Consider the following 22,630-nt stretch of genomic DNA (forward strand, 5'->3'; position numbering starts at 1 on the left):
TTCACGGAGAGAACGCAGAGCTAATACGCTGAAGAAGGAAGCAAAGGAAAGCTGGAGGCAACCAGTAAGCTAAGGGAGCACGAGTGGGTTACCGCACTGCTAGCGAGCGTATACCGCTCTGTAGGAATAGCACAGAATGAAAGAAACCGAAGGAAGGGGGAAATCATAAAATACTGGTAAACCCAAAGAACACGAATGGGCTACCAGGTCGTCTAATCAAGCTTAGCGCTTCATAAAAACGCAGCGGAAGACCAAAAATAAAGTCATCAAAGAAGTGAAAGTATTTGTAGAACCAGTTACAAATGGGGTGTTAAACCCTACCTTTAAAAGAGAATGTGTTGTGCACAATAAAGTCTTAGCAAGGAAGTATACCTGATGAAGTTAATTGTTTGTGTAATAAAGTCCTACCAAGTGAAGACAAATGTGGGTGCATATTGTAATGTGTTTCAAGGAAGAATCATGCCCTTGAGAGTAAAACTATTGGGTACGATGTTCATTTATCGCTCGTTTTTTTTGCGTGTCACTTTTTGATGAAAAAGTGTTGCCAAAAAAAACCTAAAAAAATATGGGAGGGCATATAAGGGGTAGGGTGGGATGGTGGTATTTGGAAAAAATTATAGGGGAGGGGGATTTGGTGGGACCTCCCACAAATGAAAAAGAAATAGTTGATTTTTGTTCGGCAAAAATGTTGCCAAAAAGTGCAGCAGAAAAAAAAAACGGGCGATTAATAAACATAGAACCAAACTATTGTGCAAACTATTGAAAGAAGAATCTCAAGGAAGGCCATGCCCTAGAGCTTGTGAACTGTTATAAAAGTGTACAAAGGAAAAAACATACCTTTAGGATTTTGAAGTGAAGAGAAAGCTTGGAGAAGGGAGCGATTTCCCCAAAACAAGCAAATACACCAAGGAGAGAGAGTAATCCTATGGGAAACCTGATTACTCCTTTTGAACTTGTTTTTCTTTAATACAAAGAGTCTGGGGAAGGACGCTATTCCCTGGAACTGTGAACATTGTCCATTTTTGTTGGATTTAAACCTTTGTGTTGAACTTGATTATCTGGGCACTCAAGAGATAATAATACCCTTTACATCTAGGAGTTATTTTAGAGTGTCAGGCCCAGAATAGGATTACGGACACAGGACGTACATTTATTTGGATATTTTGACACAGGACAGAGCCATTCATTTTGGTTGAGGTAGGCAATGTCCTCCTAGATTAGGGACAGTGAGGAATTTTCCAACCCACATTTGTTTTAATAAAAGTTTGTAGCTGCAAACACATCTCATCTGTGTCCGCGTCTCATTCTTGGCTCCTCACACAGGGCAAGTGGTAGTTTAATATGTAAATTAAAAGCTACTCTGAAAGAAGGCATAGTGGAGGTCTCCAGTATAGTTTCACTAATCACCCTGCCTCGTTCTCCAGGCAATTGAGGGTCTGGTGGCAATGGGGACCGGGGCCCAGCAATGTTGGGCTGATGTTCACTGCTGCATGCATTGCTATGCATAATTAACAGCACATTTGGTAAGAGCGTATACAGAGTGCTCTTAGCACTGGGAAGGTACAGTATTTCCTAACAGGACATGCACATTCTCAGCATTAGAGGGGTTACATGTATTTCATTCTTGGAGACCAGCTTCAGGATGAAAAACAGATTCCAAGCACATCGGACATATGGAAGTCTGCTTTAATTCATTTGTAATAGAATAAAAGAGTACCTGATCCAGTAGAATGGTTTTTTGTGAGATTTGCTTGTTAAGAGATGCTATTTTTCTGCGATGTTGTTGTGTTGCTCCAAGCTTTTCAGGACGCTCTTCTGCAGAAAGTTCAGATTGCTTTGAAGAAAAAGATCAGAATTTAAAAAACAGCAATTGCACAACAAGAAAACACATGAACTGATAGCCTGATGATTTACAGGTAATCGTCATTACTCCGAGTTCTGGCCTTCTTTGTTACATTCCTTGTGAAATAAAATAAAAGATTCTGCAGAAAATGCAATATTTGTCCAGTCTTGAGCACATGGGGAAGATTTGTTGAGTGAGGGAGCCATTGACTATTTTAATGAGGTAGGTGCGGGCAATTCCATAGAGGGCAAACAGTAAAGGGATGACAATATCTTCATATGTGATCCAACTTGAGGGTTGGGGGTATATTGGAGAAGTTCAAAACAGTGGATTTCTTGAAGATGGGCTACCTGTATCTGTCTTGTTGTGGTATGAACTAGAAAGTGCTGTCCTTTCTTGGTGTTTAAGTATTGTGCAATTGTGTCAATTTTCAACAGACAATTGATGAGGCTGTATTTGTCCATAGTGTGATGAATTATGAAATCTGGGAAACTGGATCTGCAATTTCCCTCTATAGTTATGCCAAGAATAATTCAGATGCTAAGCATTGGTAAAGGACTTTGTTGCCTAGACGTGATAGACCAAATTTAGCTAAGAGAGAATTTGCCTTACAAAGGTGCACTCAAAGATACAAATAAATGATGAAACCATCTAACGATGCAACAATTGCTCATCCTGAAATAATGAACACTGTAAAAACACTTGAAGCACCCCTGATCTGCTTCAAATTGAGGAGTCATCTACTGTTCAAAAGATACCAAGGCAAAATTACCACATTGGGTATAAAATGAAAGTGAAACTTATGATCCAAGAAAGTTTAGATGGCACAAATTAACTGACCTTAAGCAGCTGCCACAAGGAAGACTACTTATGCAGGCTAAGTGGTGCCTCCTGCATAAGTTCAAATTGTGACTTTTAGAAAGACTCCAGAAATAAGGACAATGATAACTCCAGCACATTTGGGTGAACTAGCGTCTACCAATGTTTAAATTGTGTAGTACTCTGATAGCAAGCAGTTCCAGCGGAAAACTGCCTTCCAGCACCTCTCCACAAGTTTGCACTGCTGCCCATTGACCCCACCGAGTACAGAAGCTCAACTAAAAGCACGCCTTCAGAGATTCAAAATAGAACAGAATCACACGCGTCGGCAAAAAACCTTTCTCCCTGCACCAAAAACACTTTTTCCAAAGCATACTATGTAAACTTTAAGTAGCTGGCCTCCAATGTGCTTGTATACGTTAAATGACTTTTGAAAAGCCCCAGCCTTATGCAAAAGTTGCATCCCAATCTCCAAAGCACAAACCGTAACCTCTGCTTTGAAGCAATGTAAACAAAGCCAGTCTTGTCCAGAATGGGCCAACAAGGAGAACCTCTGAAACATCTGGATTAAATTTCAGAAGAAATTAGATGAATTTTGGGAAATGCATGTATGGTACTGTAAGGGAGGTATGGTATCACAAGCAGACACAGACACAAGAGTTGCACGTTTTCAAAACCTTTACCGTTAGATTCAAGGGGGTTGGAAAAACTCCTATCTGGCCCTACAACTAGGATGGGAGTAATCTCGACCATCAAATAATAAAGAAACAGTCCTAGTCAGTCTTAGTCAAATAATAAAGGCCTATACTAACAAAAACCTAATGCCTGCCCTCACTCTAACACACTCTAATGTGATATAGGGATATGCACCTACAAAACGAAAAATCAACAGCTTTATTTGTCATAGAACCTTTAGCATAAATTCAATTTCACCAATTCATACAAGTGAAAAATTCAATAAATTAGATTTACAAGTGTTAAAGGAATACGATAAAAAGCATATATCGAACAAATAAATTAACTGAGCAAGTCCTAAAAGACCAGCCAAAAACCGTATTACATCTTCATCCAGTATCACTTTGATGAGGAGAGCACCTTTGCAGCCCCTTTATTAAAAACACTAATAGCTAGGCTCGATGAACATAACGTGCAGATGAAAAATGAGCACATTAAATGTTGCATAGCTACCTTTGTGCCACGCACTCCCAAAGTAGCAAATAATGGTTTCAAATACACTCTCCTTAAATCCGTAGTAACAGGGCAAATTAGCATGTAATATGTTAAGGTTTCATTAGTAGAAGCACACAGTGGGCATAGCCCAGATCACGATGTAGACCATGTGCTAGTGCACCATGCTATATTTAATATCCCCAGCATCATTCGTATATACAGAGAATGGGCATAAGGGGGTTGGATTTCATCCAGAAGGCTCAGCGAGATTCCCTGTAATTTGACTGCGTGATAACTCGAGCATTCTTCAAGGACGCCCATTGCACTTCCAGCCTTTCCATAGCGTTCTTCCTTGCCTTCGCTTTAAGCTCAGTTTTGACAGAATTATTACAGTGGATTATCCGAGAGGGCTATCTCATCCCACGTATATAATAGATGCTTTACGTGGGCCAGCCAACCACAACTTTTTGCCACGTCCAAAAGTTTAAAAAAATGTCAAAGCCTCCCGGTATGTTGACAGGCCCGACACAGAGCGTAGTCTGACCCAATAAAGTACCGGCTTGGCAGCAACCTGGATGGCTATGGGAAAAACACTAAGGAGCGCTACCACCAATGATGTCACGGCACTTGTAGATATCAGCAGTACATTTTCAAAAACGTATTCTCAGTACTTGACAGTGGGACCGATTTAGAATAACCCCACAGCTCTGCCCCATGAAATGCCACTTGTATTGGCCAGCTTATCATATAATTCTAGTGACGTGGAAATTGCCCCACTACCATGACTGTAAGAAAAAAAAAAGTATATTCCACTGCTATACTTTCGCAGGCTAGACTTGGCCTTACTAAGTTGATCAGACCAGCCCCCTGAATCATGGAACCTAATTCCCAGGTAGTCAAAATATGTGTCTTGTTCCAACTTTATGCCAGCCATCTGCCATTATTTTCATAGAAACATTCTTCATATGGGGAGGCTTAAAGACAACAACTTTAGTTTTGGCAGCATTCAATTCCAGGCCAAGCTCGCTACACTTGCTCTTAAAAATTGCCAACAATGTCTCAAGACCCTTAGGGGATATGGACAGAATGACCGCATCATCAACATAGAAAAGGGTAGGCAATTTCTTGTTCGCAATTCTTGGGGCGTCTAGAGCATCCTTTTCTAGTGCATCTATTAAGCCTTGCATATAAAGAAGAGAAGGGGCACCTGGACACATCCCTGGAGCACCCCTCTATTCACTACAAACGACTTTTGATTGCTTCCCCGGACTCCAGAGCGGACTGATACCTCAGATTTTGAGTATAATAGTTTAATAGAATCCATCAGTGGCTTGGGTACATTACGTTCCCTTAATACCTGCCAAATGGTAGTTCTTGAGACAGTATCAAAGGCTGATTTTAGATCAAGAACATTTTTGGACAGAATTACATATTTTGGGATCAATAAAAATAAAATAAAGCAATGGTGCACTGTCTACGAGTGCAAAAACATGCTTGTGTTCCTGTAATAACCCTTGCTTCGTTCACCCAAGTTTGGAGTCTGGTCAGGATTATTCTTTCAAATATTTTTCCGACAGTCTAATAACGAGTTTGGGCTGTAATTCTCTCGAAGTCCCCTTCCCCTTTCATATATATATATATATATATATATATATATATATATATATATATATGGGGACTATGGTTGCCTCTCTCCAAGTCTTAGGGATTTCTCTTGCACTGATGACAGCATTAAAAACCTTAAGCAGAATTGGAGACCAAATAAAGATTTCATCTTTGTAGAAGTCCACAAGGATCGATCAGGGCCAGCCGCTTTTCCCAGTTTTTGTAAATTCAGGGCATTTTTGACCTCATCAATCACAGTAGGCCAGGGTTTAGGTCATTCTCTTTTTGCGCAGGCTCAGTCCCTGCTAGTAGATCTGGGTTTGCATACAGTCAGGAGATGGAAGTAGTTTCTTACCTGTGACTCCATTTATCCAGCATGGGTATCTTTCATGGATTCACATGCTGTGAATATTTCTCGTTGTCAGGCTGGGAAACCTCTGTAACTTTAACATAGCGTTTTCCTATGGAAAACTTTGAAACCTTAGTGTCCTATCGACATCCTTTTTGGGTGCTTTAGGCTACACCAATAGGACGCCTGGTGTAAATAGCCCCGCCCCCGCAGCTTTGCTTCAGATTTTAACCTCCAAAGTAGAGGAAATACGAATCACGGTTTGCCTGCAGGGGGAGGCCGGTGGGCGCATGTGAATCCATGAAAGATACCAACGCTGGAGAACTGGAGTTACAGTTAAGAAACCACTCCCTTCTCCAGCATTGGATCTTTCATGGATTCACATGCTGTGAACACATTACATAGCAGTATGACCAACCATTGGAGGTGCATGACAGGCAAACCAACCCCATGCCCCCAGGCCATAACCACGAACATAACGAATAACATCCACATCCAACAACATGCATGATAACAGAAACAGCAAGTGATAGAGTAAATCACAAACCCCGGAAGCTGCAGGGCTTACCTTATTGAAACAGGCATTGAAGGAATGTCTGTCCCACCTGCACATCTTCAACATGTTGCTTACCCAGACAGTAGTGTCTGGTGAAGGTACACGGCACTGTCTAAGAAGCCGTCTGGCAAATGTCAATGAGTGAGTGGACATTTCTCCAGCGGCTCCGATGCTTGTAAAAGGACGTTACTGCAGCCAGCCCAGAGAGTAGCTACATCCAACTTCAGAAGTCCCAGTAAGCGTTTGCCTCTCCTCTTCCTTCAATAGAGGTTATTATCACGCTCGCATGACAACTAATGTCCAAGGTGATCATCAACGCCCTAACCAATAGCGCCTACAATTTCACTCAAGGGGCATGTACACTAGAAGACATACAAACTACTACCCGGAACAAGTAATGGGCGCCCTCCACAGCTTGATATCATCACTACAAGCAGGAGGACAGCCAATAATTTAGCTTCTACCAGAAGCCAACCAAAGAAACAAACCCAAAGGCCCGGATGAAGGCTTTTCACGCAAGAAGCCGAAACACCTGTGGTTCAAGCACAAGAAAACGCTAGCATATTCCACCTGCACTTCTCAGGGGGTTACTCCCCCTGGCGTAGACCAGTGGTTTGGTACTCTGTGGAAATAATTTTAACCCATTTAGGAGCTGACATCCTAAACTGATATCGGCTCCACAGTCAACTTAGGGTTTCTAGTTTGAATCCTTTTTCTGTTTGTTTTTGTTTCCAAAGAAAAATTGCACAGATATGAACACACCTGCCCTATGGATTAATACGAGGGAATGTGTGTATAACAATGCAGATTACTATTTATGTTATGTAAATATTATTGCTTTGGATGCCACTATGTAACAATGTGAATATGATGCAATATTTACTCCACAAAGTAATACTAACACACCTCTGATATATACTTTGTGATGTTTTGTCCCATGTGAAGAACCGCAACACTCATATTCTGTTCATTTATTGTACTATGGAATTATGTGCAATACAAATCCAGTCCCAGGGACTGGTTTAGATGAATAAAAATAAAATGCTTTGAGCAAGAAAACATTGGCTCAGGGCAGATTATTGGAATTTATATCCAGAAGAAAATAATCCCTACGTTTGGATACTCAGCTTAATTATGAAGCATCTTTTTAGAAAACAGCAACCTGACAAAATACAATAGTATACTTTAAGTGAGGCAAGAGTTAGAAATATTTGTTTGTGGTTGGAGCCTTTTTTTTGTTACTTAATGAGTGAGATTCCAGCCCAGAGCGCCGCCGACGACGCTGTGGACCTTGTAGAATGGGCCTTAGGATTGCCCCTCAAGGGCTTGCCAGCCTTTTTGTGACAAAATGAAATTATGGACGAGACCCAAACGGAAAGTCCTTGCGCGGAAATGGATTGTCCCTTGCTGGAGGGACCAAACGCCACAAACAGCTGTTTCGACTGCCTGAAGTCTTCAGTACGTGCCAGATAAAACCTCAGCGCCCTCTTGACGTCCAGGGAATGCAGGGCACTTCCCGCCGGTGTGGTCGCCTTAGGGAAGAACGAGGGCAAAGCAATTGTAGCGTGTTTGTGAAACGCTGAAGGCACTATTGGTATGAAGTGCGGATTAGTAGATAGGAGAACCTGGTCTCTCATGAATCACAGGTACGACTGGTCAATGACCAGCGCCTGAAGCTCCAAATTCCTTCTGGCAGATGTGATTGCCACTAGAAATGCGACTTTCCACGAGAGGAACTTCAAGGATGCAGTTGACATGGGCTGAAACTTCGGTTTCATGAGAGCAGCGAGAACCACATTGAGACTCCATACCAGAGCAAACCTTTTCTCCGGGGGAAATGTTTCAGAAAATGCTTAACCAATCTGTCACTAAACAGAGGAGTAGCATGGCCCCGTCTGGTGAATCTGGAAATGGCTGTTAAATGCACCTTGACTGAAGACAACGCCAGGCCCCCCCTGCGCTAGATGCAGCAAATATGGAAGAACCTGGGCCGGTGAAACCTCCAAAGGCTGCACACCCGGCTGCTGTTCACACCAGGCACATAATCTTGCCCATTTTCTACTGTAAGAGATATTAGTGTGAAGCACCTTTGCCACCTCCAGGATCTGACGGCACTCCTGTGAAATACCTAGATGACTGAACTCAGAGTGGTCAGGAGCTATGCAGGCATGCTGAGAGATGTGGGATCGTAATGCCACACTCTCCCTTCGTCCTGCAATAGCAGATCCTGTTCCGCCCCCAGACGAAGCGGCACTTCCACTGCTAGATGAAGGAGATCTGATAACCACGTCTGTCTGGGCCAGAATGGGACGACTAAGATCACTCTGCTTGGGTATTTGCACACCCACTGGGTAGTCCGCTGAACCAGCAGAAACGGAGGGACCGCATACCCGAAGAGGCCCTTCCATGGGAACGATAACACGTCTCCTTTTGACTCTGGATGAGCCACTCTGCTGGCAAACAATGGGCACTGCTTGTTCTTTGGCGTGGCAAACAAGTCGAGAGGGGGAAACCCCCACTTCCTGAAGATCTTCATCACCTGCTCCTTCTTCAACGCCACTCGTGCAACTGCTCCCCGTCTCTGCTGAGAGCACCTGCCTGCACATTCTGTACCCCTGGCAGATGGTAAGCTGTAATGTGAATTCCCCGAGCAATGTCCCAATGCCACACCTCCTGAGCCTCTCTGAACATGAGCCAAGAATGCGTTCCCCCCTGCTTCCTCAAATAGAACATTGTGGTGGTATTGTCTGTCAACGCTCGAACCACCGCGCGTTGGATGCGAGGTAGAAAGGATTCCAGGGTCCAGTGCACCACTCTCAACTCCAGTACGTTGATGTGCAATAATGCCTCCTCCCGAGACTACAGGCCCTGGACCTGCGACTGGTCGAGGTGCGCCCCCCAACCCACCTGGGAGGCGTCCGCCACTATAGTAAACTGAAAATCCGGCTCCAGCAGGGGCATGCCCCGTACAAGATTGTCTGTGCGTGCCCACCATCTCAGGGTTTCCACAAGTCCCCCGGAGATTACCACCTTGTCCAACCACAACCCTCAACTCTGCGACCACCTGTCTGTGAGAAATAACTGCACCGGTCGCATGAACAAGCGACAGTTCGGGATAAGCGGGATGCAGGACGCCATGGAACCCAGCAGCGACATGTAACTGCAGACCGAGAACACTGTTCCTTGGCCCCATTCGGCCTCTCTGGACTGCAACTTCACCACTCTCTCACCCAAAGGCTTCACCAGATTGTCCTGTGTGAGAAACTGAGCACTGAGAAAGACCAACTCCCTGGATGGCGTCAGAAAGGATTTTGCAAAGTTTACTTCGAACCCCAGCCATTGTAACAGGGGAAGGCAGCGACTGGAGCTAGGCATTTTGTAAATGTTCTGGGCGCAGACTTCAGCTCAAACCGTAGGACACAGACTGGTAATGATCGTCCCCGACCAGAAAGCGCAGGAACGTGCAATGGTTTGGCATCATCGGGATGTGGAAGTAAGCGTCTTCCAAATCTAACGATGCCAGGAACTCTCCCGGCTGCACCGCCCAGATCACATCCTGCAGCGTAAGCATCTTGAACTTCAGACATTGCAGATTCTTGCTCAACGGCCGAAGAGCTAGAATAGGACTCCAGTTTCCATTGGCCTTTTTGATGACAAAATACCAAGAGTACACCCCTGGCACCGTTCCGACACCAGGAGTGGTTCTATCAGCCCTTTTGCCAACATGCGTTCGACCTCCTGCCGCAGTACAGGGAGGTGCGGCTGCACCACATGTACCGTTGGAATTGGGAGTTCAGGATGCTGAAACTCAGACGAGTGGTTGAGACGTACCGTATCCAGCGGTCCGTAGTAATAAGATTCCACTCATTGACGTGTCGCGACACTCTGCACCCAGGTTGACTGCCCGCATGGCAGTTATTGGTGAGACTTCGACTGCGTCCCTTAGCAAATGAGGAGACTGGACCCTTCTTACGCTGGATCTGATAGTCTTTCCTTTTCTGCACCGAAAGGAACGAGCGCTTGAAGCCTTGGGAAGAGTAACCGGGGTGACTGTAACCTCGGTCGCGGGAAGCAGCCCCTCGAAACGCCCGAAAGGGACGAAAAGAGCGTCCTGTTTGCAGACACCCCAGGGACTTCGCTATCTCAGTGTCTTCCTTCACTCCCTTTAGCGCCTCATCGATTTTTTCTTCAAAGAGCTGCTCCCCCTCACAGGGCATATCCACTACTTTATGTTGGACCTCTGGACAAAAGTCAGTGCCGTGCAGCCAATCTTGCCTCCCGAGAACACCATTATTTATTTGCTTGAAGCCTGACTCCGCCAAGTCAACTGCAATGTTGATGCTGTGGTTGGAGGCCTCCTCCCCCTCTCGAACCAGCAGCATAGCTTCTTTGCGTTGTTGTTCTGGGAGATGTTCCAAGAGCGGGGACCAACGGTGCCACATCTCCCTGTCATACCTGGCCATAATGGCCAAGGAATACGCAGCCTTCACTGTCGTAGCGCCCACCGTGAGGACTTTCTTCCCGAAAGCATCTTGTTTTCCTGGCCTCACTGTCTGGGGGCGTAACACACTTGTGCTGGCTCCTCGCCTTCCGACTAGCCACCGCCGAAACCACCGACTCCGGCGTGGGCTGAGACATTTGCACGTGGGGTTAGATTCAGGTGCCTTAAACTTCTTCTTCAGACACCCCTTCACGGCTGGTTGCAAAAAAGGATGGCGCATCGTGTGCAAGCCCTCCTGCCACAAAAGGTCCAAAATGGGGACCAAGAAGACTGCCTTCCGTCGCTTCCCCATGTGATCAAAGAGAAAACAGTCTTTTCGCTCCTCTTCAGGAGCAAGCCCAAATTCTTGGCACGCCTTCGCCATCATAGCGTGAAATGCCCCAATATCATCCGGTGGAGCTGGCTGAGCCGGGCTACTAGGCGGTTCCACCTCTGGGTTTCTATCCCATGTATCGTCTCTCCTGGGCGACGAAGACACAGTTGAAAGCGTGTCCCAAAGGTCCGCTCTCTGGATCCGAATCGACCAGCTCCCCTTCCTCTGGATGACTTTGTAGAAACCACCGGTGGCGGCAATGGCAGCCGCACTGGAGGTGAATTCCTGGGGAGACTCGGGACAGGGGCCTCTACAGGCACACCACGCACCACTGGAGCCACCGGGCTTGGAGCCGCTGGAAGTGGTGCATCCAATTGTCCCAACAGCGACTGGAGTGTTCTTAACACCTGCATGGACAGCAGAGAGTGAGGGTTCACCAACGGGTACAGGGGTGCTCCAGCCCCACTCGACATAGACAGACCTGCCTCCTGCAGACCCAGCGCCGATGGATGGAAACCTGGTTCATGCTCCTCCTCCAGACCCGAGTACACCGAATATTGAGCCGGATCCTGTTGAAGAATATCCATCGGGAGCAATGGCCCAAAGCCGGACCCAGACTGCCACGATCTTCCGTCAGCAACACACCACCATCCGCCTCCAGCTGCGCTGTCGACAGCAATTGCGGGCCACTGACAGTCACGGCCGTAGACAGAGCCGATGACACCCCCGTCGAGTGAGGATTGCACCACAATCGTCGACGACAGAATCTCTGTTGATGACTTCGTCATCTGCACTAAGGCCTCCACAGGCCTGGTCTTCTCCGACGTTGTGGGCCGCGTGGTTGAAGTGCCAGAACAGTGTTTGGATGAGTGTCGGCTGGAAGAGGACATATGCTGGTCCTTAGACAAGTGCTTCGAGGAGGACTCGAGCACACTCGCCTTCTCCTTCTCCACCGACACAGACTTCTGCGCCGACTTCTCGGGCCTATCACTCGACCCCTTGGACTTGTCCGGTCTCGCCGACTTGGACAGCATAGAGTTACTCGCACCTATGGACCGATGCAACCTGGATTCAGAGGAATCACTTTCCATCCCCCTCCGACGCTGGCACCTCTGTGCGTTGCTTCTTGGCGGGGGGGTTCCGTGGACACCACCCTCTGCTGCGTAGACGCCGTCACTGCCAGAGCCAAAGACATGGTTCCTCAGTACGAAACCTCCGAACCTGGGTAAGTACCCTTGTTAAGCCAACAAATCAGGCGAGGGTTGCGGTCTTTCAGTGTTTTCTGAAAAAACCCTTGGCAGATCTCACAGGCGTCCACCGAATGATTGAGGTAAAGACAATACAGGCAATCTGCATGGCTGTCCCCCTCGAAGACTTTCTTTAAGCCGCAAGTTGCACAAGGCCTAAACAGTGATTTTTTTCTGGCCCACAGATGACATTATGGCCTAAGTACGAAAAGCATGTGTAGAACACGAAGAGTAGACCCAAGGTGATCCCAACTTTTGGAGACAGTTGAAATCTGAAGGGAAGCCACAGGGGCGGGGCTATTTATACCAGACGTCCTATTGGTGTAGCCTAAAGAAGACAAAAAGGACGTCGATAGGACACTAAGGTGTCGAAGTTTTCCATAGGAAAACACTAGGTTAAGGTTTCCAAGCCTGACATCAGGAAATATTCACAGCATGTGACGAAAGAATTGAGTCTACCACTCTTCTGCAGGAATGTGCCATTGGAGAGCCTGGTCGGAGTTCGGCTCTCTTGATGTTACTAGTCCCCATAAGACCGCACTATCTCCCTGCGCCAATGCCGTATGCAGGACGGCCCACCTTGTTTTGACTGAGACTGCTTTTTTGTTAATGTTAGGGCCTTATATTTTGCCCTGAGATCCCAGAGGCAGTGCTAATCCAGCACTGCACCGGCTCTTTCACATGACACAATGGCTTTCTTTGCCTTTCTACAGTCCTCGTCGTACCAAGCATTTGGCACTGTGGTCTTCTTCTTTGGTCACCCTGGTACATATGTTAGAAAGGGGGCCAATTTTCTTTCCTGCTTATTAGTTCAAATTCTGCAATGATCATTTTATTAGACAGACCACTATTGTGAATATTTCCCAGATTATCTCTGATGGAATCATACACATCTGACTTAACGTCTCTTTCTATCCATGTAGCCCAATTCATAGTTTTCCTTACAATGTCGAAGCCAATCGCAGCTTGACTCCTGTACCGGTCTGGCTTCGGCAATTAACGTAATGCCTTTATGCAGAATTGCAGCACAAGGGGATAGTGATCACTCTCACTTCTTTCTACTATTTCAAAGTCCAGGAGCTTAGACCAGCTAGTGCCTGTGATGAAAATATAGTCTATGTGCAATGAGCCATTATGACAAGTAAATGTTGCTTTCGCTAGCTGGTCGCTTGGTGTTCTGCCATTGCAGGCTGTTCGGTCCAAATTCGCTCTTAGGTTCAAATTCTCTTATATAAATTCTTAAAATTGAATTTATACTAAAGGTTCTATGCCGAATAAAGCTGTTGAATATAAAAGGAAAATTCAGTGATGAAACAAAATGTCAGACTGGCAATATAAATCAGTATTAATTCTCGTTCCCACGTTGTATAGCACGAGGCTAGATGGAACACTTGATGGATGAACACACTTTGGCTTGCAAACAGTTAGGCAGCTGGCTCTGCCCTCCAGCTTTCTTGGCCCTTCAAGTCTGAGTCAAAAGTTCACAGGTTTAACCTCTCGGGTTCCTCTCATCCAAGTCCAGGTCATCTTTCAGGTTTCTACACAGTTTTAGGAAAAACAGTGTCTAAGTATATTATTTGATCACAGTTCACTATAGGCTCCCCTCAGTCGGGCTCAAACCTCCTGTTGTATTTTGATTTCGCTGTCTAAAACTTTCAAAACTGGGTGGATTTTCGCTCTCATCTCCACATGACCAGTTCGACCCTCCTTTCTATCTTTACTTCCACTTTACATATGACTTGCTTTTCAAACAGGTCTCCTCGGTCAGGCTCGATCCCATCTCTTGCTTTTCATACGGGTCTCCCTCAGTCGGGCTCGGACCCTCCTTTTGTTCTCTTGCCAAATTCATCAAAACAAAGTTCAACAGCTTGTGAGCTTTTTACTTAATGCTCATCTCTTATTTCCCGCTGCCTCTACAGCTTTAAAACATTTCACAGAGACTTTCGATTGGGCAATCTCACTTCGCTGGACCACTCTGCTACTTTGTATTTCGTATTCACAGTTCTTAACAATGGATTCACTTTCTGTCGCAGCTTATCAGCGCTAGTGCATCCTTCATCCCTCAGATACTGTTGAAAGCATTTCAATTAAACACAGAATGGGCTTTCTTTGCTTCCTTCAACTCACCAGTTGTGTTAAGATGCTTTACGTCTTTTGTGGCTTTGATGTAGGAGTCTAGGTTGTTACCACTGCCGCTTCTGCGCCTCCCCAACTCTGTTATTCACTCGGGAGGGTGGCTGGTAACCATGTAGCATTTGGAAGACTCTTTCTCCCTTCCAGCTGGGCTGTCAAGCGCAACACTCACAGCCCTTGGGAAATAACATCTCTCGCCAGGGGGGTTTCGGGCTTCCTGCCCCTTTGGATTAATCCCTCGGTTTGTCTCTCTCCTTCGCCTGGTTCACCATAGCCGTGGAGGGACAGCTCCTTCTAGTGCACTGCTTGCTCCTTTCTCGCCTTGCGCAAAAGTTCAAGTCAAAAAATGTCTTTGTACCTCAAGACCCAAAATGTAATGTTTTTATTTTGGCTCCCACTTCGCCAGCTCCCCTAAAACGACATGCTGGCGGTTTTGGGAGCTGCAAGGTTTTAAATGGGATGTTTCCAGAGGTCAGGGTTTCACCACCTGCCCCTCAAAGGCCTAGGCTGTCCTATTTGCCCAGAGGAGGAGCTCTGGCTTGGGCACCGCCAGCTGCCCCTGTTTTGTCTCTATGGAGTCAGAGCTCCCTTGCCATACTGCAGCCTCCCCTGTACTCATAGGCTCAGTAATTTGGCAGTCCTCCTTGCTCCAGGCCTTCAGGTGTTCCTCCAGCTCTGGGTCTTCACTCTTGGCCTCTGTGCTTCCTCGAGCATCCCCAGCTAGCACAAAGTGTGTCTGTATGCTCGACCTTTTAAACTGGCTGGGAGAGTTAACCAGAATCAGGTGAGCGTGGTTGCACAGCCCTGCATGACTCTGCCTGTTCTCGTTAACAAAACAAGATGGAAACTGCCCATAGGAATTCATGGCACATTGATTCCTATGGGTAATCTTAATTGATCCAGTCTGCCTCTTCCTCGTCCCAGTAGTTTTGGGGGAAAACAAAAGTTATAGTATTTCTTAGTGGTGATACGAAAAAGGAGGAAAAGTATTATCAGGAGAAGGGGAACATTCTTGTTGTTTTAAAATATGGGGTTCTGTGTGTGTTTTCCTTTTCCTGGTTCTCCTATGCCTTGTAGGGGAGGACTGGCCGCGAGGCCCTCCTCACCTGCAGCCTTCTCCCCAGGTGAGGACCATGGCTCGGTGGCTGTCCCCTCATGCCACCCGGGCCCAGGTGGAGGAGGGGTCACCCGCCGACGACATTGCCCACACATATCCGTTCCCTGCATATACCAAAATTCAGTTAGGCCTAGAAGCCATCTTGTTTAGCAAACATGGCGTGAGTTCAGCACACTGTAACCAGGCCCCCACCTTTGGAGGGCCTTTCATGCATCTCCGCCGCCGCAGTAGCCCTGGTAGATCCGCTGCGAGCGCGTTCCCATGAGAAAGCCGGGTATGAGCTAACCCGAGATGTTAACACTGTAACATTTCATCGTTCACCATGTAATATTGCACCCCGCACGAACTGGTCCGCGAGGCCAGGGTGATGAAAAAACAAGCTGAAGCATTGTTAGCTGAAGAAAGTAGAAAATAATTCAAGTATTGGTATTAATGAACTACCTCTGTTTAAACAGATCCTGTAAACTGTGAATGAACTATAAAGATGCAACGTTACATGATACCACCCCAGGTCTGGACTAGTGCTGCTATAACCACAGAGAAAGATGTCGACCAAATGTATAGCCTTTACCTGTATAAGTGTTCTTACAATTTTATGTAGAAACCTGAACTCATATATGTTTTCTTAATCACCTAAAGCAGCGAGCATCAATTTCTGTAGGCCATAACCTAGAACTACCTCGTGTAACGTTTAATGTACATAAAATAATCACACCATGTAGTAAATATAATGTTAGGTAACGAAGAGGTACTCGGACCGACTGTATTACAGAAATGTGTAACGAAATTGAAATATATATATATATGTGTGTTTAAATAACATCAAAATAAGGCGGAACATTATAAAAGTGCTGCATTCAAAAGTTAGCAACGCATGAGGAAAAAACCTTTGTGAATATATGCAAGGCCATTCTCCCTCCCACCCTACCAAGCCTGCCAGATAAGGAAGCTAAGGCCTGTGCCGCGCTCCCTCACCTCCCCCAACCAAGCTGGAGCCGCTTCAGAGAGTCAGAGGCCCCGGTACCGCACCCAAGGCCACAGCCCGCCACCTGTGTTATTTACAGCACGGTAATAAACCCACGTTTGGATCCACTGATCTACCAGCACCCTCTCGTAAATTCCACAACCCTCCCCCTAGACCACCCCAAGAATTATGACCCCGTGCAAAGACAACCCCCATCACTGGGACAAGACACAGAGACCCATTTATATAATAACTTCTAACGCGGCAGACAGACATGTATCATTCGGCTCAGGCCCCAGAGCCCAGCCCCTCGACCTAAAATACCGGTCAATAGGACACAGGTAAATCTCACCCCAACCGACAACCACCGGACCTCTCACGAGGTGCATTCCTCATGTGTTGCGTTTATTTTATAAGACAAACTGCTGAGCGATTTATTGATGAACTTAGATGTCGTTTCTTGAATAACTGCAGTGTGCATGGCCTAGGGCAAACGAGTCAGGAAAGGTATTCATCTTTGTCACAGGCTGCCCCAGCATACCAACACCGCTCGGATGACCTCAAGCTGGCCTGCCAGGCCCAACCCAACCCACGAGGCTGACCAGTGACGTCTTCACGCCAAGACCAACCACGCTGCAGCAACACCTATAGTTAGTCGACGCCACCCAATCCCAATTAACTTGTGCCCCCTATAGTATGTAGGTTCTGATGACGTTTTTTGTATTAGAAATACGCCTGTCTTTGCTATTGTCAGACAGAGCGCTCTCTGAGGTTGCAGAGTTCTTTGCATGCCCTAATCTTTGGATAAACTCCTACTTACGCTCACCCGCACTCTGTCTTGGTCTTATTCCCACTACGGGAGAGTCCCTTATTGTCTCTCATTGCGGGGAGGATCGTGCTGAAATTGGGGGCGCTTCCTTTCAGCCTTCCTTTGGAGTTGGTACCTGTTGGAATTGTGGAGAGGGCAACGGGACAAGACTTCCAATAATCTGTAAAGATGGAGGAAAGGGGGGGCGTGGGCTAGACCGCCAGCGATGAGGCGCCTCCTTTGATGGCCTCTGAATGGATCTGCGGCTAAGCCCTAATTCTGCCCGTTTTCAGCCAGGTTCGTGATACGAGATGGCGAGCCTTCAGCTGCTGAGGTCCCAGGCTACAGATGACAGCGTTTTGAGTGCATAACGCTCTCGCCAACGGTGAAAACGCGACGGGGAGCTTGGACGCCCACACCCGTACTACGGCCCAAAATGGCGGCCGCATCTCCGCGACTCATCCCAAGCTGGTGGCTGGGACTCATCATCAGCCTGAAGCCGCATCTGATAGCGGGGGCCCACGTATGAGCCCTGCACCACCCGACATCCTGCAGTGGGATGCCCCCCACCCTCCCTGTGCTTGATCCTTGACGCTGCGAGGCCCGCTGCTGGAGCTCCGGCGACTTCCTGCCAGTTGCTGCACCACCAGTGGCTGTGCCCACATGGGCCTTGGACTGATCTCGGAGCCGGAGGCTTACCCACCGCCCACCGCCCACCTCCAGCGGCGGCCCGCTGGTGTCCCTGTTATCTCTGTGGGGCCCTTGCAGCAGCTTTTCCCCCGCCCTACACCAGCGCCCTCTTCGATTCCTGGGGTGCCCCTGCCCGCCTTCTGCCTGCTGCTCCCGGGGGTGAGGCCCTGCCTCCCCCGGCTACCATCGGAGGCCCTCCAGCTACAGCATGACCCCGGCTCGTGTGGGGGCCACGCACATCGCCCAGGTGAGATTGGCGGCCCCTCAGCATACCTGCTCCCAGCCTCTCCCGGGGTCACTCAGGGGCCCACTGCAACACCCCCCCTGGGAGCCTACTGTTCCTCCCAGACGCCTCCTGGTCAGAGGACCCTCAAGCCCACTAGCCCTGACCCCATACGGAGTGTGTCACCCCCTTCGACTTCCTGGGGCGCCCCTGCTCACATCTCCTTGCCAACGGCTGGGCGTGGCGGTCTCCGCCGCCATCTTCCTAGGCGGCCACCCATCTTGCTGGACTGCTCAACCACAAGGAACTGTGCCGCTTCGTGAGACTCTGAAAGCTTAACCTGTCTGCTCCACCGCCTGGGACGCCCTGGCCCTATCCATCCCATACATCTATTTGGCCGCTTTCTTCTGCCTTCCGTGGAACGTGGACACGAGACTCACCCTTGGGCGACGTCCCCTCGCCTCGGAGCCATGACCAAAGCACTAAATCTCCCTAAATCAACCGACATCTCTACCATGCTGCAAGTCTCGTAGAGGTGTAAGAAAGCAGACCCCCCCAAACTTACACCCCAGAAGCCGGCCGACGGCGGGGGGACACTTGCGACCAAGGAGGATCTCCAAGCCTTCATGAGCGATATTAAATCGGAATTTAGAGCCTGCATGACGGAACTCACCGACAAACTGGAACAGACAGAACAAACAGTTGCCGGCATAGAACAGAGGGTCAGGGAGGTCGAGGACCTAACCACGGACCACTCCACCTCGCTAACAGAAATTCAACGTGCCATCCAGTCGCTAGTGGCGAGAACCGAAATCCTTGAACATAAGCAGGAGGACTTGGAAAACCGCTCTCGCCGCAACAACCTGCGCCTCCGCGGGGTGCCCGCTTCAATCTCCGATCGGGAGCTCCCTGAATATGTCATCACCTACTTTCAGTCTCTCCTGCCAGACTTGGATGAGACCCAAATCCTGCTGGATCGGACCCACAGGCTGCGCCCTTGCCAGGGTATCGACATGGACCCCCTCCTACCCCGGTTGTGATCACTAGGGTCCAATTCTACACCACCAAGGAGGCCATAGCAGCTATTGGCCGTTCAAAGGATGAGCTCTCATTCCAGGGAATCCCGATACAGATTTTCAAAGACCTCTCCCCGCTGACTCTTCAGAAGTGCAGGATGCTCCGGCCTTTATCACTTTTTCTCCGGGATCAGCAGATCCGTTATAGATGGCTTTTTCCTACGGCTCTACAATTCTTGTACAAGGGCACCCCGCGCACCATCAGCCACCTTGACGATGCAGCGGCAATCCTTCGTCCAGACTCCCCTGGGTCCTCAGACCCCTCTGCTACGAGCCGAACATGCCCGGCTTTAGACACAACCTCCCCAAAGCTGAAACTGACCCCATGGTCAAGGATGCAGAGGAACCGCAAACCTAAATAAAGCGCTAAGATGCCTGCACCAGACACATGGTACTGGAAACCCCTGAAGCTTTTACATCTAGCCGCGGACCCCATGCGGTCCATAACCCCCTCCAAGGCGGATGCCATCACTTTACCCTTGGAGACACCTTCAACCATGTTGGCGCTGTCAGATGACAGCCTTGGCGCCTAGGGGCCATGTCAATAGTTCTAAATCGACCCCCCTGACCGCAATTTGGACCTCCCATTGGAGGTCATTCGTGAATGTGAATTCCTCCCGTTGGAGGCCAGTTAGACCAGTTAAAAACCCTCAACCACAGGAGACCCCGAAACGACTACGCTCTCACGTCCATGACTGACCTAACTCCCCCACGACACCCCTCCCCCAGCAAGTGGATCTTCCGGACCAACCTTCGCATCTGAAACTTAAGTTCACCACCTTGAACGTTAGGGGCCTGAACTCCCCCCGCCCCGAAGAGGATATCAATTCTATGGGGTCTACAGGACGACGGGACCTCGATTGCTTTCTTGCAAGAGACACATTTGATTCCGGTGGACTTTCCTCGCTTACGAAGCAGATTCTTTCCGCTACAATTCCTCGCCTCTAACGGAACTAAGAAGGGAGGCACTGCTATTTTATTTGCGAAAGACCTGAAGCCCCAGATCCTTGACTCACAACGATGCCAAGAGGGTCGCTTCATTGCAATCAAATGCACCATACATGGCCAGCTCTATACCCTCATCTCGATGTACGCTCCGAACGAATACCAGGAGGGCTTCTACCAGGACCTAGGGGACTCCCTACTCCCATTCATTGAGGGGCATGTCGTCATGGGAGGAGACTTTAACGGAGCCCCAGACCCCCTCAAGGACAGGTCCCACCCCCCGACACCCAGAGACCTGAAGTTGGCCACTGGCCTGCTACACCTATTTCGCACGCTGAACATTGTAGACTCTGTCCCCGGATGAAAGGGACTTCACCTTCTACTCATATGTGCACCGTACTTTCTCTAGAATTGACCTGATCTTGACCTCCCCACAGATCCTGACTTTCACTGATGATGTGGTAATTGGCCCCCGGATCATGCCCCAGTTACATTGACCTTGCGGTCCCATGACCCGGAGCCCCCTCCACGCCGCCGGTGGTGCTTATATGACCCTATTCTGGGGGACATGGCTGTGAGAGACTCAATCGCCAGCTCCATCAAGAATTTGTTCGCTAAAAACCGGGACGAGGACACTTCCCTGGCCAACACCTGGGATGCCATGAAAGCGGTCCTTAGAGGAGAGCAGATCGCCCAAGGTGCCGCATTCCACAAAAGAAAGCAGGCGACTCGAGCCGTCCTGGAGGCTGAGGTCCGTGAAGCTGAGGCTACTCACAAAAGGAAGGGCTGGGCCCCCAAATCTTACAGGATCCTACAAATGGTTGGGAAAAGCTGGAAGCTCACTACGCTGAGGCTATGGCGAATCTGCTAACCAGAACCATGCAATGGTACTACACCCACAACAATAAGGCCAACAAACGCTTGGTGAACAAACTGGCAAAGGTGAAGAGTAGGAATGCCATACTGGGCCTCCGTGATCCACAAGGGGTGATCCACTACGCGGACCACGAGAAAGTACGCTTGGCAACCGCCCACCACCTGGAAATAATGACGGCGGCCCCGAAGGATCCGAACAAGCAACGTTCATACATTCGAGAGGCGGCCCTCCCGCACCTGTCCTCGGCCGCCAGGGAAGAACTTGAAGCGCCGATTACGACTGAGGAGGTGGAGGCAGCGTTTAAGAGCCTAAAATCTAGAGCCCCGGGCCCGGATGGATTCTCCACCCGCTTCTACAAAAATTTTTGGCCCCAATTAGTGGCCCCCCCTGGCCCAACTCTACAACTCATTTGTGGCCACCGGAACGGTCACCCCAACAATGCAGGAATCTATCACAGTCCTTATCCCCAAGCCTGGGAAGGACCCCAACGACATTAGCTCGTATAGACCCATTGCCTTGCTGAATCTGGATGCCAATATATACTCCAAGATCCTGGCCAATCGTCTAGCACCTATCCTCCCGAACATCATAGACCGGGATCAAACGGGCTTCATTGACCATAGGTCGACGAAAGACAAAATCCGCAGAGCTCTGGACCTAATTGAGATCGCCACTCGGGACTCCCAACAACTAGCTTTACTGGCACTGGACGCAACCAAAGCGTTTGACAAGGTGGACTGGTCTTATCTGCGCCTCACTCTAGAGGCCTTTAGCTTTGGCCCGATCTTCCAGAAAATGATCTTTGCGAACTACCAGGCCCCTAGGAATAGGCTGAGAATCAACGGCCGCTTATCGGACTCGATCTCCCTCACGTGCGGAACGAGAAAGGGATGTCCTCTGTCCCGCTTGCTCTTTGCTTTGGCCATTGAGCCGTGGCCTGAGTACTGGCACTGCGCAACATAAAGTGGCCCTCTATGCGGATGATGTTCTGCTCACCATTACAAACATTGAGGGATCCATGAAGGAGGCCTTAACTGAAATCCATAACTTTGGGATGGTCTCGGGATTCGCAATTACCTTCCAAAAGCCAGCGGCGTTGGGAGTGGGTTTGACCCCAGCTGAACGAGAGTCCTTGGAGGAGAGAGGTCCTTTCCAGTGGAGCATCAAATCGATCCCCTACCTGGGGGTTCAGATCTCTGCACATCCAACGAAAGTCTATCGGGCTAACATCCCGTCACTCTTTGAGGAACTAGAAAAGGATCTGACCCGCTGGCAATCACAAGAGATCTCCCTCCTACGCCGCATCACGGCATGCAAAATGAACTTACTTCCTTGCTTCCTCTATGCCTGTGCCGCCCTCCCGATCACCATTCCGCTCCCCCGCTAGAGCGGCT

At 48.5% G+C, this 22,630-nt stretch overlaps 1 protein-coding gene across 2 annotated transcripts in view; it reads right to left on the reverse strand.

The window, feature by feature from the left end:
• CCDC93 (coiled-coil domain containing 93) overlaps nt 1–22,630 on the reverse strand; it is a 2,015,088-nt gene that overhangs the window by 1,279,798 nt on the left and 712,660 nt on the right. For both annotated transcript variants that reach the window (XM_069616593.1, XM_069616592.1), the window contains one exon: nt 1,718–1,834. In XM_069616593.1, the coding sequence (XP_069472694.1) occupies nt 1,718–1,834 (117 nt within the window). The remainder of the gene's footprint in view (nt 1–1,717; nt 1,835–22,630) is intronic.

Source organism: Ambystoma mexicanum, chromosome 9 (genome assembly GCF_040938575.1).
Source record: "Ambystoma mexicanum isolate Mex_15411 chromosome 9, UKY_AmexF1_1, whole genome shotgun sequence".
Taxonomy (NCBI): domain Eukaryota; kingdom Metazoa; phylum Chordata; class Amphibia; order Caudata; family Ambystomatidae; genus Ambystoma; species Ambystoma mexicanum.